This window comes from Oncorhynchus keta, chromosome 6 (assembly GCF_023373465.1).
Source record: "Oncorhynchus keta strain PuntledgeMale-10-30-2019 chromosome 6, Oket_V2, whole genome shotgun sequence".
Lineage (NCBI taxonomy): Eukaryota > Metazoa > Chordata > Actinopteri > Salmoniformes > Salmonidae > Oncorhynchus > Oncorhynchus keta.
The window spans coordinates 27,297,376-27,314,110 of NC_068426.1; the positions used below are offsets into that span (position 1 = coordinate 27,297,376).

General features: G+C 41.4%; 1 protein-coding gene across 2 annotated transcripts; it reads right to left on the reverse strand.

The window, feature by feature from the left end:
* Nucleotides 1-135: 135 nt before the first annotated feature.
* On the reverse strand, nucleotides 136-15,828 carry LOC118385307 (WW domain-binding protein 1-like). 2 transcript variants are annotated; one of them, XM_035772347.2, is made up of 4 exons: nucleotides 15,332-15,828; nucleotides 9,319-9,382; nucleotides 8,866-9,033; nucleotides 136-6,290 (listed from the first exon to the last, which is right to left on the reverse strand). In XM_035772347.2, the coding sequence occupies exons 1-4, from the start codon at nucleotides 15,392-15,394 to the stop codon at nucleotides 5,794-5,796; spliced, it is 792 nt and encodes a 263-aa protein (XP_035628240.1). In that variant the 5' UTR covers nucleotides 15,395-15,828; the 3' UTR covers nucleotides 136-5,793. The 2 variants fall into 2 exon arrangements, with proteins under 2 accessions (XP_035628240.1, XP_035628239.1); XM_035772346.2 differs by having other exon boundaries at nucleotides 9,280-9,382; nucleotides 15,332-15,824.
* Nucleotides 15,829-16,735: the final 907 nt, after the last annotated feature.

A 16,735-nucleotide genomic window follows, 5' to 3' on the forward strand; every position in this document is an offset into this window, starting at 1 on the left:
GATGCCTGGGTGGGGAACCGCTTACTGTGGAGTACGTTATGCTCTCAGGTAGTCTTATCAAAACGCCAACACTATAGGCTTGAGAAACAACAGCAAACTAGACAGTTCAAAGCAAAAACAACAGTACAACTTCAGTTGAGTGCCAAGGTTTGTTTTATTATAAAAAAATAAAATACAAATGACCCCTAGAGTACATAGCAGACCCCCACTAAACGAAAGCATTCAAATGTACCACACATTGCAGTGCATTCCCCTATTTGTTTGTCTTGTTCTAGGTGATAATGAAAGGGGTATGCGCTTCTGGACAACCGCTTCATTTTCAAGCCGAGGGTATTTGTGCTGTTTTGGAAAAGTCTTCCCACGCGAATCAACATCCGCTTGACATTATCCAACTATGGTAGTGGGAGATATGCAAGAAACATCTGGGTTACAGGTGGGTAACAGAGCATTCTTGATTATGGGGAGAGTACATTGTTGCCTTAGTGTTGTATAATTCAAGTGCAACCCACCCCTAAGTGAGACCATGTGAAAATAAAAACATCTTCTGGGCTAGCTGAGGTGTCGTCACTGCCATCTAGCATTGGGTTATATTGACTTCCATACTTTATACAGGTCGCTATCTATATCAAAAGGTTGGGCAATTGAGGAGAAAAAAGGCAAGACCTTATTACTATTTAGTCATTGAAAATGCCTCAAATACTAAAAACAGACAGACGTGCTGCGGTTTACAAAGACACCCAATGCGCCATGACAGGGCAACACACAAGGGATGGACCAGTGGCAAAAGTACCCACAGAGCAAACAGAATAAATGTTAGTCTGAGGAAAGATTAAAATGGCATTAATCCCACAAAAAGCATTCAAAACACTACTTTAACCACCAAAACAGATGTACACCCCCCCATAATAATGAAAGCAAGAGTAATATACTTAACAAATTAGAATGAGAGCAAAACATTCTATCCACTGTCACTAAAGATGAACAGAAAGGTGAAGAATTTACTAGAATGGCTTCATCTTTTCTCCCCTCCCCACACACCAAGAGGTAACATGAAGATACACATTTACTTTTAAAGCATACACACAAATGACATAGTAGCCAGATTAACCATGAATTTGTATATATATATATATTTATTTTGTATTTTTTTTTTTTTTAACAAAGACATTACACATACCAACTGAAGTGCAGTGTGACAGAAATATTGCTTGTACTGGCAACTACAGACAGGAGTTATTGCAGCATACATCAGTGGGTTTATGTTTTTGCATAGCCTAGTCAGGTACAGTATATTACAGAGGCGTGTGTCGCTGAAATGAAGAGGAACACTTCGGGTGAAAGGAGGATAATATTCTACAATGACAGAGCTTTGGCCTAGTGAGCAAGGTAAATTAAACTTGAGCTGACAACTGATGGCACTGGTGCCAATAGCAGACTTCTGATCAGTGTCAATTACAGATTTCCGTAAAAAAACAGCATGTTTGCTATTCATGACAATAGGACAGTATGCATATGGAAGTGAGACGCCACATGTGGGTTTGAGTACAGTAATTGTTTGGTACTGGCAAACAATCTCAAAATATAAATTGTGCACTGTGCCTGCAGTACATGCGTGGGCAAGAACCCTGCCTCAAAAAATACCAACATCGGTGAGGGTTGCCACGCACTCTCTGTGACCATGTTTGGGCCCCCTTGAGGGGGAGGGGTTCCTCGTGATTCAGAGGTTTAAGCAACGAGCCATGACTCAAGCCACCCCCCCAAAATCGTCACACCTGGGGATAGTTACCTCACCAGGGACCATATACCCAACCTGCCACTGAACCTAGCTTGTGCCCTCTTTGCTGGTATACCAGAGAGGCCATGTGGACCAGGTGGGGGGCTTGAGAGGAAAAGAGAGAGATACAAGCTTCTGAACATTGAAACCAAAAGAAAAGATCAATAGAATTTATTTATTTTTACAAATAGCCTATTATTTACTACAGAAAAATGTCCAAACAATTATGTTCAGATATTACCATGTCTGCAACTGTAGGTAAAGCGGAAAATTACAGAACAGATGAATGGAAGGATGTTTGATTGACTGATAGCCCTTTATCTAGGTAAACACGTGAAAGCCAAAGAAGTTTGTTTGGCAATAATCTTGCCCAGTAAGCAATGGGACTGAATCCATGGGTCCCCATTATCCTCATTTCCAAAAACAAGAAAACACCTTTTCAATTTCCATTACCTTCATCTATACTGCGTCAAAATGAATGCACTTTAGCCTCTACATTTGTAGTTGGGAGATTTTCCCCAAACATAAAAAAAAAACATATGAATCACAATAAAACAAAACAAGCATTCATTACATTTTTTTCTCCCATTTACTAATTCAACATGCTTTCAGGTCAGTTCAAATATCAAACTAATGTCCATCATATCCTTTAACTAAACTTTTTTTTTTATCTAAGCAAAATAGGGGTACCTAAGAAAATAAATTCTACATGACCACAGATAATGGTATTTCTCATACCTTTTCTGACGAAATAAATGTTGCCTATTCTACAGGCCACAGTTTCTGCAACATATAAGAGTCATGATCTTGTCTTGTGGTTTCACTCGGAGTTTACCACATCCTAGAACAACAAGTTGAGCTGACCAATACATGTCAGACGCTTACACTTCAGACTCCATTTGTATAAAGGACGACTCTGGACTACCAGGGGGAGACATGCGCAAACATTTTTTCCATCTTCAAAAAGCATAGGTCTGAAATATAACCACCTACTCATCAAATACAGAAGCCTAAAACACATCTAGTCTACCTGTACCCAGCTTCAACTGACTGTATGTAGTAAGGCATTTCCCTATGCCTCAGAATGTCCTCTAAACGGAGTCTGCGGAGTCTGTTCATAGGCCTTCTGCAGCTCGATCCTCATGTCTGTTCCCTAGCAACCTACCAAGGCAGCTTAAGGTGTCTTATCAAAAACATGTCCTAATGTGAGAATGAGAACAGGAGTGTGTGTGCATGACTATGCACTACAACTTTTAAAACGTTACTTCTACAGCATCAAGGCTTCACACTGTTGAAGACATAGACAACTTAGATGTAGGAACTTACATTTGAGCCAGTTTGCTACAGCAGGAAAATAATCATGCAGCAACAGGAAATGTGAAAATATAATTCATGGACATTTTTGTAGGGGTTGATACAATCATGTCTGAAATTTCAAAGTGAAAATGACATAACTGCAGAATCCTTTTTAAGTCTCAAATACACGAGGGAAAAACAAAAAGTACCACTGCTCTTTATTAAGCTTTACGTATCTGCCTCAAGGCATTTTTCCCCAGAGCTTTTGTATTTTTAATTTGCACCCTTCTGTAGACATTGCTCCACTCCACCCAGTACGATGCATCGAATGGGGTTGGAGTCGAGGGAAAATAAACGTGTCACCAAATATAACAATGTGCATTTCATAAGTATTCTATTAAAGTTTATAGTACAAAAGAAGGCCTTAAGGCTGATACATAAAGCTTAACAAAGAGCAGTGATATTAGCCAGCACAGTGATACTAGCCAGAGCAGTGTGCAGGTTTCTTATTTTTCCTCAACTGTTACCATGCAACAAAGATAACTCACATGTTTGAGTGCCTTTTGAATTTTAAAATCGCAAATGCAACAAATGTTTTACATGTCCTGAATTGCAGGAAAGTTATCCTGCAACAGAATGATCAAATTAAGATCCTACACATTTATGGATAGATATTGAGAATAAATCTGTGTCAATTTCCTTTTTCATTAGATGTTAATAAACAGTGCATCAGTCCATAACCTAATTGATCAGTGCTGTATGAAGGCAAATCAATACCCTAAATAATAAAACAGCACTGCCATTTAACCCCCCTGCTTCTTCTTCAAGGTGGAACTGCACAGTAAGATCACATGCACTCCACACCCGATTCTACAACTCCGCGTCGGCAAGCGACGCACAACACTGAGGTACGTGCAGTTTATGTGTGTGCAGGTATGCTAACACTACACACACAGCAAAGCCACCCCCACCGAATGGAAAACACCACCACAAATCTCCACAAATCTCTAGCATTGCTCCTACAGGGTCCACACCACCGCAAGCCAAGGGTGTACGCAACAGCACACTGCAGGCCCAGTGCAGTCATAACATGATGAAACTAGGTACAGGGTGTCTATACTTAAAACCTTAGTTCACCCAGTCCGAGCCCCACACGACCAGGAGACTCGTGGTGAAGCTGCGTCACTATCAGGCTCTGGCTGGATCAAAACAGCAACCGCCGATTCATCAGTGCCAGCTTGGGGCCAATGGCCTAGGAGTGTGTCGCTATATGTTGCAGACACAACAAATCAGAACACACTACCTACACACAGACAAAAACAAAATGACTCATGCCTTCCATGCAATATCCTAGTGCATTGTTTATAAAAGTGGTCTAAAGCCTGGTGAATTGAGTGCATTTACACCAGGGGCCAGGGCACTTTGTAGCTACCCTAAATAAGACTACTCCTCTACACATCCTATAAAACACACAATACACCCACAGCAGCACCTTGGTAGAGCTGTGTTGCTATTAATGTGGATAATAGTGGCCTCAGCCAAAGCTGGTTTTAGAGAGAAGTAATACAATGACAAGATAATGATAAAGGAGCAAAGTACTAGAGAGCTGAACCTTCAGTATCTCTGGTAATATCACTGCCGGGCTGGGGGACACACAGTCGACCACCGCAAGGATTTTTATAGACACCAAGTTGCAGGCACAGCGATGGGATAATGTCACAGCTTGCAGTCTTGAGTTCACTTGGCCACAGAGAGAACTTGGCCACACATCAAAACGTCTGTTCCAGTCCATTCAATACATTTCAGTCTGGCCAAGTGTTGACCGGAGAACTGGTGGAGTCACGAGGGATGGGAAGCGGGGGGGATTCAGGGGGAGGAGTCTGATGTTACTGGGACACAGTTCAGAGATGGAGAGCCTATAAGAGACAGGCACAGCTTCACTTCCCCTTCCCAGGCTCTTCTCTAGATGCAAATAGCCCTGCCGTCACTCCACGAAGAAACCAGGCACAGGCTAAGATGACTCAGGGGTGACATCACTTTGCAGCTGTCTCCTAGATTACACAGTACACACCCTTACAAAAACAAAACAAGTTCCTTTTGTCACAGTCCGTACACCTTGTTCAGTCCCCTCAGGTCAGGATTGGGTCTTGAACCATTATTTTCCTGTTTTGACCCTTATGTGCTGGGGCCTAGAAGCCTGTGGGTTGGTGACTGTTGCGGTATACTGTCCTGTCCCCACGTAGGTGAAATGTTAGAAGGACCAGAAGAAAATGTCCAGGCCAGACGGTGGGGGTGGGTAGATTTAGTCAATTCTGTGCCAGCGTCAACACCTCTTCTTACCACCTGGTGGTCTCTAGAGGTTTTAGCCCCTCCCCCATCCAGGAAGACTTAACATTCTTCCTCATCATCCCCATGTTAAGAACAAAACAAAGCAGAGGGACCATGGGTATTAAACAATTAAGCCATTAGCCACACAAAAAAAAATGATATTTCTCAAATAAGAGCTTTTCTTTTTGTCATCTTCATTATATGGATCATAACTGAGAAGGATGTTAAACAACAGGACAACCTGGTTAATTCGGTGAGTTATTGTGGGGCATTTCATTTGCTGGTGGTGTCAGAGTTATTGTTATGACGACAATGACAAGAGCTCTCCTGGGTCTCCCTCCCTAAAGCACAGATCAGGCAGCAACAGCAGCCTCTGGGATGGTCGGTGGTGGAGCTCAGACCAGTCGGTCTCCGGTGCTGGTGGTCTGACCCTGAGGTTGGGGCTCAGGGGTTCTCGCTTTGTGTCTGAGGGTGTGATCAGAGGCAGAGCAGCAGTCCCCCGTGGCCCCCTGACACACCAGCTCCTCGTCCTCCTCCGGCCCAGAGCCCTCATCTAGTTGGCAAACACACACCTCAATCCCTGAGTCGCCTGTCACGTGCCTGCGCCGGGTCAGCAGCTCCTCCAATGGGCCTTCAGGGTCCACCTCCACTGGTCGCTCTGATTGGCTGGGCACAGACGCGGCTTCTTGGTCTGATGACGAATTGGCGGTCTGCTCCTCTCTTGGTGCGTCCTCTGTTGAGGGCTCCAGCATCAAGACCACTTCTGATTGGATGGAGGGCAGCATGATGGCAGTGGTGGTCTCTGGGGGAATCTCGGAGTAAGGCGGAGGGGGAGTCGGGGGATGACCCACCACCTCTTCATAGTCAGGAAGCTTGCAGTCTGTCCAGAACCCTTGGTGTAAATAAACAAACACACAGGAGTCAACCATCTTAACCCTTTACACTCATACCCATATACGGTTTGAAAATTGCAGATTTGGGCACCAATACCGCCTGAAATGGAATGAAGTGGCTGTACAGTAATATGCTATAAATGACGTCAGAGCTCAGGCTCTGTGCTTCACGGCGCTGTATAGGTTTTCACTGACCGCTGTTCTGAAACTTGAGCACAGCACATGACAAGTTGCCCCCATCCCTCCTGCAAATTGGGCAACTTCTGCAACATTTTCCGTTGATTCAGGGAAAAGCTGTAAATTAAAAGGACTCTATTTTGAAAGATGAAACGTTGATTATAATAAATACCGTTTCGAAGTCATACAATCAAGCCAAACAGCCATGAGTCCAAATGCAAACTTCACATTTCCATATCATATACCGTGTCAACGTCTCTGATCACTATGTTTGATGTACAAGATGACAAGGGGTCATACCCTGGATTGTTCTGAACAGAATGAGCCCGTTTGTCTATTGTGAAGAAACTTTGCAGCAGAACATGCACGACTCATTTCTATGCGTAACAAAATTACGATCCGTTTCTCTGAATTGCCCTGTCAAAGCCTGACACTAAGATCGTATTTTATAACTGAGCTTGTAGTGTTTTCAGTATACCAAAACGTCTGTACTTTTTCGATAGTAGAACATGAAAAATGGTTTGGTACTAGATTTATTTATTTTTTCCGGTACTTCTGTCAAACGTGTCAAGCCTATATCAGCGCAGCCAACCCCTTATTATAGTGCGCACCGTGCCTGCTCCACTTCATTACTAGCCTGCACTGGGAGTCGAGTGCATCGTGTTAGCTCCCTGCTCATGCTCCACAGAAGTTAACATGCTTGAATAATGTGACACAGCATGTAGAAACTTAATTACTGTTCGCAAAACAATGTCCATACAGACTACAACCCTTTACAATGGACGAAGATACCAGTAGTTTCCAGCTTTGTAGGCTATCTTTCCTTGCTAGCTGACGGCTAAAAATCAATTAATTACCATAGTACTTTGTCATAATATGCAAACCATAATGCAACATATGCTGATTGCCACCAAACACTTAATTTGTTCACCTATTCGGTCTCTCTCACAAAGATGACCTATTGCCTCAGAGAACTGACTGTGTTCCGACAGGTCTCCCCCCCTCTTGCCTCGCGAATTACATCATTGCTAGCTAAAGAGGCAGCACATAGTTTTATAAAAGAAGCCACATCTAGGCAAATGTTGTTTATCAGTACAGCTTGTCAACTGTAGCCCCATGAAATCAGCCAAAACAAGCTCAATAACTCAATGCATGCAAACTCCTATTGAATAGAAATGAACCTGTATTGTGGATAGGCCTAGGCTACATCTTGATGTACCTAGTTTATCACTAGAGATTAACCATTCCAATAAATTATTCCCATTATGTCGTTAGATTGGTAAAAATTCAAATTGACTGTATAATTGATTCATTAAGGCATACACAGACGTCTAAAAAAATGTTGACATAATTAAGTGCAACTGCAATGATTTTAAACTCAAAAGATGCACAACGAGTGAACAGAGCTGTAGCTGTCGGTCTGGATCAAGTGCCATTCCGTGGCTTTGGCTAATATGCCTTTTTTTGCTGTGCTATCGTTTTGGTATTGGGAATTATGATGCTATCGAGTATTGCGATACTAAACCTAATATCCAAGTAAAAATTCTGATATTGTGACAACCCTATAAACTTGTCATGTTGGTAACAGAAGAAGCTTTCAAATGATGCTCACCTGACCCGATTGTGATCTATAAAAAAATGGGCCATTTTTGGATTGCGTGAAAAGTAATTGTGTGATGGCAGGGATGCAGTATTCTGAACAACTAGAAGTGTGCTTGCTCTAGTTCAACGGCACAGCTAGGAGCAAAACATATATAACTTTAGTTGAAGACTCTTCTTTGAGTCAAAAGGTGCATTGAAATTACCTAGGAACTGTTCACACTTTGGAGAGGTGTGGCCACATGGAGACACCAGTTAATCCTCTCACTCAAATCCTTGTCATTTTTTTTGTCTGTTGCAGCCACCCCACATTTTCCAGGAATATTTTTATCACTTTACTGAATGAATCCAGAGTATTTTCAGATTTCATTATCAACAAATGCAGCAACAAAAACAAACAGTGAATATCAAAATGCACATAAAATCAACAGTATCATGTTTGGATTCAGTCTGTTTTCAGGTGATCTGTTGTGTCCTCAACTTTGGTCTAATCATTTTCCCGTAATCTCCAAACTGTTCCCTTTCAAATGCTACCATAAATTTAGCCCTAATCATTTAGGCCAATTCCCACAAGTGTAAAGGATTAACACGGTCTAGATAGGGTTATCTGGTGTTGAACTAAATAACTAATTGTCCGGCATGGTTCTGAATCTGCTAAGAACCATCTCCAAGCCACTAGGACACCCTAATTACTCTAAACAGTTGACTCAGGGACAAGTAGTAGTCATTTCAGGGATGTAATAGGTGCAGATGGGGGGGGTCATGCAATAAGTAGCCAGTTGGGGCTGAGAGACTCACTCAGGTTGAGGGGTGGAGGGGAAATGAAGGAGCTAGAAGCACCCTGGTAGGCCATAAGGCTGATTTCGCGCTGGCGCTGCTCCTGCTGCAGCCGCATCTTGACCCGGCGGTGACGGTAGGCACAGCAGCAACTCAGCATTATGATGAGGGTCCACACCAGCCAGAACCCTGCAAAAAAATCATGTAGATACATTCAATCAACCCATTTTGGCCAATGCTAATTTGTTTCAGCGCCATTGATTTCAGCATTACCACATGATTATTTGTCAAATTGGAGTGACTAAATGAAAGTGACAAATTCAGAGATTCCCATAATGAAGAATATATCATGTAAAAATCGGAGGAAAATAAATATCGGGAAGAGGGACAGTGGTGCTCGAAAGGCAAGGATAGAAGAGGACACTCAGAACATACACCACAGCTCGTAGTAGTAGGTGCAGCACTCCGTCTCACCGCAGCAGTACCCCATCTCACACCGGTATTGCTCATTGTTCACTCCAAAACAGAACTCCTTACCCTAAACACAAACACATAGGCATGCTATTCAGTGACATCTCACACACACACACACACACACACACTCCACACACAACTGGGAGAAAATCTCAGGATTATGCAAACATGCTCAGCTGTTTGACAAAGTTACATTGGCATTTACTGCACAAAATATTAACAAGCAAGCCTGCAAAGTCACAAACCCACTTTCACTGTGGATGAACATTCAAATAGCATTCAATGCGTTGAAAATCAAATGAGAAAAATAGTGCATTCTGAAAGTATTCAGACCCCTTCCATTTCTCCACATTACAGCCTTATGCTAAAATTGATTCATTCAAATCCTCAATCCACACACAATACTGTATCACATCCGGCCGTGATTGGGAGTCCCATAGTGAAGTGCACAATTGGCCCAGCGTTGCCCGGGTTTGGCCGTCATTGTAAATAAGAATTTGTTCTTAACTGACTTGCCTAGTTAAATTTTAAAAATGGAATAAAATGTGAACACAGGTTTAGACATTTTGGCAAATAAAATAAATAAATCGGAAATACCTCATTTACATAAGTATTCAGACCCTTTGCTATGAGACTCGAAATTGAGCTCAGGCGCATCCTGTTTCCATTGATCATCCTTTTTCTACAACTTGGGAGTCCACCAGTAGTAAATTAAATTGATTGGACATGATTTGAAAAGGCACACACCTGTCTATACAAGGTTCCACAGTTCACAGTGCATGTAGCACTCCACCAATCAGGCCTTTATGGTAGAGTGGCCAGACGGAAACCACTCCTTAGTAAAAATGCACGACAGCCTGCTTGGAGTTTGCCAAAAGGCACCTAAAGGACTCTGACCATGAGAAACAATTCTCTGGTCTGATGAAACCAAGATTGAACTCGTCGGCCTGACTGCCAAGTGTCACGTCTGGAGGAAACACGGCACCATTCCCACGGTGAAGCATGGTGGTGGCAGCGTCATGCTGTGGGGATGTTTTTCAGCGGCAGGGACTGAGAGATTAGTCAGGATCGAGGGAAAGATGAACAGCAAAGTAGAGATCCCTGATGAAAACCTGCTCCAGAGCACTCAGTACCTCAGACTGGGACGGAGTTTCACCTTTCAACAGGACAACGACCCTAAGCACACAGCCAAAACACAGAAGTGGCATCGGGACAAGTCTCTGAATGTCCTTGAAATGGCCCAACCAGAGCCCGGACTTGAAACCAATCGAACATCTCTGGAGATCTCTGGAGCTCTCTCTTAAAATAGCTGTGTAGCGACGCTCCCCAATCAAACCTGACAGAACTTGAGATTATCTGCATAGAAGAATGGGAGAAACTCCCCAAATACAGGTGTGCCAAGCTTGTAGCGTCATACCAAGGAGACAGTAAGGCTGTAATCGCTGCCAAAGGTGCTTCAACAAAGTACTGAGTAAAGGGTCTGACTACTTATGAAAATGTGATTTTAGTTTTTACTTTTTGATAAATTTGCAAACATTTCGAAACCTGTTTTTGTTTTGTCATTATGGGGTAATGTGTAGATTGGTGAGGGGGGGAATAATTGTATCAATTTTAGAATAAGGCTGTACACGTAACAAAATGTGGAAAAAGTAAAGGGGTCTGAACACTTTCTGAATGCACTACAGGTAAGTGACATCCCCTGATTATACAAACATGTCATAGAAGCTGCCAAATGCACTCAAGTTGTTTTCACTAAGTCTAGCGGAGTAGCATTTTAACCAGGTACTGTGATAGGCTACATAAAAGGGAAAAAAATGCAGTTACTTAGCTAGAAAGCTAGCTAGCTAACCAGTCATTTTGCGTGCTGTGTTTACTGGTGGTAGCTAACAGCCAGCTATCGAAGTGACTTGTTGTATACTTCAAAATGGTAAATTGTCCAGTAGCTACAGATAAAATCTCACTATGTCTACAAAATATTATGCTTGCAAACATTAGCTAGCTAGTTTAGTGGACAGCCACATTAAATTTGTTTTCGGTTTGGATATTCGAAGTTTGCTCGTCAATACCTCGCCCACTGAAGGTCCTAGGAAGACTTTGTTGGTTTAAAAAAAAAAGGGGGGGAATATTACAGTCGAGGCTAAAGGACCATCTTAAAAGTGCCATCAGCAGAACCTGGTGTTTACAGGATTTAATCCATTAAAGCTGCAATAATGTCATTTTTGTAGAACTGAACAATCACATAGAAAAGTGAGTTATAGATCTGTCATTCTCATTGAAAGCAAGCCTAAGAAGCGGTAGATCTGTTAAGTGCGCTATTTCTATGCTTCCCGTTGTTTTTTCCCCCATCCCACTTTTGTACGCCAGCTTCAAACAGTTGTTAATACAATATTTGTTGTGAAATATATATTTTCCATAGCAGATTAGATGGCACAATTATTCTCTACACTATACTTGCTTGTTGTTACAAACTGAAATTACTGTAGGCGAACTCTGCATAGTGCACCTTAATGCCAACTTTGTCCCCCCCACAACAATTACATTTTGATACTTTATTTTGAAGGTGTTATGTAAAAATTACAAGATCATAAATTGGCCTATGATCTTCAGTGTTTCCCCTAGGATATTTTTCAGCAGCGGTGGGAAAGGTAGGGGTGGGTTCTTTGCTGGGGGAGATTTTTAATAGAACGACTGACAAGGTGACTTCTTGTGACTTAAACATCAACATTCTACTCTCAAAATGTCATTACGTTGACACCATCTGAAATAACTGATGCGCACCATTAGCACTGTAGGGAGATGAGGCAAAAGCGATGGCTCTCATTTGCGCCACTGCTCACCGGTTTCTACAAATATACATTGTAACTTGCCATTTTTTATTAAGTTATACCTAACATTTAATACTTTTCTATCCATATGAGCGGTGGGTTCCTTTACCTCTCATGAAAGGTATACCTTTAGTTTTTTTCCCAAAATAATTGCCCTTAGATGTTATACATATTTAATCCTATTACAATTATGGTTATTTGTTCACATACAGATTTTTTTTTATTTATATAATTTCTTATCCAAATGACATACAGTGCCTTCGGAAAGTATTTAGACCCCTTGGAATTTTCCACATTTAGTTATGTTACAGCCTTATTCTAAAATGTATTAAATTGTTTTCCCCCCACATCTACACACAATACCCCATAATGACAAAGCAAAAAAAGTTTAACATTTAGCTAATTACAAATAAACTGAAATGTCATTTACATAAGTATTCAGACCCAGCATGATGCTATCATCACCCTGCTTCACCATAAGGATGGTGCCAGGTTTCCTCCAGACATGACGCTTGGCATTCAGGCCAAAGAGTTCAATCTTGGTTTCATCAGACCAGATAATCTTGTTTCTCATGGTCATGGTCTTTAGGTGCCTTTCGGCAAACTCCAAGTTTAGAGTGCTGCAGAGATGGTTGTGCTTCTGGAAGGTTCTCCCATCTCCACAGAGGAACTCTGGAGCTCTGTCAGAGTGACCATCGGGTTCTTGGTCAACTCATTAACCAAGGCCCTTCTCCCCGATTGCCCAGTTTGGCCAGCTCTAGGAAGAGTCTTGGTGGTTCCAAACTTCTTCCATTTAAGAACGGTGGAGGTCACTGTGTTCTTGGGGACCTTCAATGCTGCAGAAATGTTTGGTACCCTTCCCCAGATCTGGGCCACGACACAACCCTGTCTCGGATCTCTATGGACAATTCCTTTGACTTCAATGGCTTGGTTTTTGCTCTGACATGCACTGTCAACTGTGGGACCTTATATAGACAGGTGTGTGCCTTTCTAAATCCTCTCCAATCAATTGAATTTACCACAGCTGGATCTCAATCAAGTTGTAGAAACATCAAGGATGATCAATGGAAACACTGGAGCTCAATTCTGAGTCTCATAGCAAAAGGGTCTGAATGTAAATGTATTATTTAATAAATTGGCAAAAAATTCTAAAAATCAGTTTTTGCTTTGTCATTATGGGGTACCATTTGTAGATTGGAGGAAAAACATACTTAATCCCTTTTAAAATAAGGCTGTAACAAAATGTGGAAAAAGTCAAGGGGTCGGAATACTTTACTAAGGCACTGTACCTGTAAAACCACTTGATGTTAAGTCACAGACCTCCCTCTTTCATAGTACACCCATTATAATTTCCATTGCACTGATTTCATGAATATTTACAATTGTTGGTCCTTTTTTCAATAACTCACTGTCCACGAGCTATAACCCATCTTAAGGGTACACCTTTTCTTTTTTTTCCAAATTTCTCAAATCTTTTTTTTTTTTTTTTTTACAGATATTTATACTTTTACAGCTGTGGTTATTTGTTCACGTACAGATCAACATTTCTGTAGCTCTATATGAAGATGGTTTTGAAATCTGAAGCTGAAAAATATTTTCAATATTGCACATATTTAACATTTATATACCACTAGATGGAGCCATTGACCACAACACCTCTTACACTTGTGGACCTACTTGTATTGACAGACACCTCTCACTGGCACCACCAGCTGATTGTCTTCCCTAATCCCCATGTACTTGTCCATTCCATCTGTCATTGTTTTGATGAAGGCCGAAATGTAAATATTTTATTAGTAGTTTAAATAAAATTATATATTTTTTGCGTTCAGCAAGTGTTAGTTGTATAGGGTGGAGAGTTGATTGAATGAGCTATAATTACTTGTCAGAGGAATGATTAAACATTATGGTATTGTCCAAATTGGGAATTTAGCCAAGACACCGGGGTAGGAACCTATTCTCTCACGAGAAGTAGGCCTACCATGTTAAGCTATTCAATAACCAGAGCCAAGACACCCATTTCTTGCCCCTTCTGAAAAACTACATCTTCCACAGGAATGTCATGGGCACAACACCTAAAACATATGCACTTGCGGAGATCAAAGCTTGTAGAGACTGGTATAAGCAGTTTGAAAACGTCCACCTAGCCATTAAGAGGGCAAGTTGGAGGGACTGACCTAACATCAAGTGGTTTAACACATAGGTCATTTGGATGAGAAACTATTGAAAATTAAATCTGTATGCGAACAAATAACCACAGCTATAACAGGATAAATTGCTTTTTTTAAATTAAGGAAAATAATTTTGGAAAAATTAAAAGTATGAGAGGTAAAGGAACCCACCACACTTGTCTGTAGATCATATGGATAGGGAGGTATTAACATTTAGAACTATCACAAAAAAAATGCAAATAAAAAAAATATTTTTATATTTTAAAAAATAAAATTAAAATATCAGGAAAGTGGTGAACTGGAAATATCATTAATACAGCGGGGGAGGGGGGGGGGTAAATATAACACTCTTAGTAACTAAAAGGTAATCTCAACAAAATATTGGGCCTTCAGCTACTGGAGGCCCGATGCAGTGTGCATAATCTTTATATTAGGTCTAATTCTCCTGAATTGGAACACAATGTATATTTTTTTACTTTCACGCAATCACCGGTATTGTACTTTTACTAAGGTCCCTACACCACCCGAGCGCAAGAATAGCATATTTTCTCATTTTTTCCTCCTCTTAAAGAAAAACCCAACTCTCGGTAAAAACAAAGTGTGAACCTTCTTCTCTGCCATCATCTGATTCAGACTGTCATCATTCTAGGAACAAATGAGCAAATTCAAAATATCGAAAGCAAAAAAAAAGGTATACTGCGGTGCTCTACCGGGAAAAAAAAATAAACCAACAATAGCTAGCTACCCTAACGTTCGGTTATCAACTAATCGTACCAATAGTTTCAAAACTTCGGATAATATCGTAAGTATGTCAAGCTATAAACATAGTAGCTATAAATATATCAACAAACACGATTTGCCCAAACTGACGTCACCCAAAGTTGGAGTTGCTAGCGAGCCATGCCCAAGTTCCTTTGTGGGGAAACAAAAAGGCACAATAGAAGGCCTACTTCCAGCTGCGATCCACGGGCTTGGTTAAAAGAACTTACCGCGGAATGAACGCAAACTGCAGCTTACCTGTACCAAACAGGTCCCGGTGCAAAGCAGACCTACAATGGATCCCAGTGTTTTCTGTGGCATCTTTCTGGGTTGTTGGCCAACAACACGACGGGAATCATATAGCAGGTGATCCACAACTTGTGAAATGAACAGCTAATTCAAACCGTTACGTTACGTGACATGTTTTGTCTCTGTCGGAAGGCGTTCAGTGACTCAAATCTCAAACAGAAACAGAGATGTTGCACTAGCCACTGGATGGCGGTGTTGTCATACAACTGGAGAAGTATTTTTGTGCAACTTGTAAAGTAGCACTCCTGTCTCCTTTTCATCGGATTTACTTAAAAGGTGTGTGTAACAAAATGAACAGCTCAATAGGTGGTCCATGACATATTGACATATCATGACATATTGGGAAAAAGGCTAATGACATTGCGACTTCCCATCAAATCAACTCCTTCAATGCCCTACTTCACATGTCCAACTCATTCCACAGAGGTCCAAGTGTGTGTTTTTTTTCTCCCCCTTGTACTTGATGAATTAGGGTCACTAATTTAGTAAGGAACTCACCTGGTTTTCTAGGCCTAAATTTAAATGGAAAAACCAAAAACCTGCAGACACTCTGCTCACCATGGAATGTGTTTGACAACTCTGCCCAACTCCTTGAAGTTTTCAATTGTCAAAAAAAACTAAGCAATTTTGCTTAAAACATATATTTTTTTACCCTTTAATGTGTGTACTTTACTGCTGTAATATAAGTTTAACAGGAAAAAAATAAAGGGAACACTAAAATAACACATCCTAGATCTGAATGAATGAAATATTCGTATTAAATACTTTTTTCTTTACATAGTTGAATGTGCTGACAACAAAATCACACAAAAATGATCAATGGAAATCAAATTTATCAACCCATAGAGGTCTGGATTTGGAGTCACACTCAAAATTAAAGTGGAAAAACACACTACAGGCTGATCCAACTTTGATGTAATGTCCTTAAAACAAGTAAAAATGAGGCTCAGTAGTGTGTGTGGCCTCCACGTGCCTGTATGACCTCCCTACAATGCCTGGGCATTCTCCTGATGAGGTGGCGGATGGTCTCCTGAGGGATCACCTCCCAGAACTGGACTAAAGCATCCGCCAACTCCTGGACAGTCTGTTGTGCAAAGTGGCGTGGTGGATGGAGCAAGACATGATGTCCCAGATGTGCTCAATTGGATTCAGGTCTGGGGAATGGGCGGGCCAGTCCATAGCATCAATGCCTTCCTCTTGCAGGAACTGCTGACACACTCCAGCCACATGAGGTCTAGCATTGTCTTGCATTAGGAGGAACCCAGGGCCGCACCAGCATATAGTCTCACAAGGGGTCTGAGGATCTCATCTCGGTACCTAATGGCAGTCAGGCTACCTCTGGTGAGCACATGG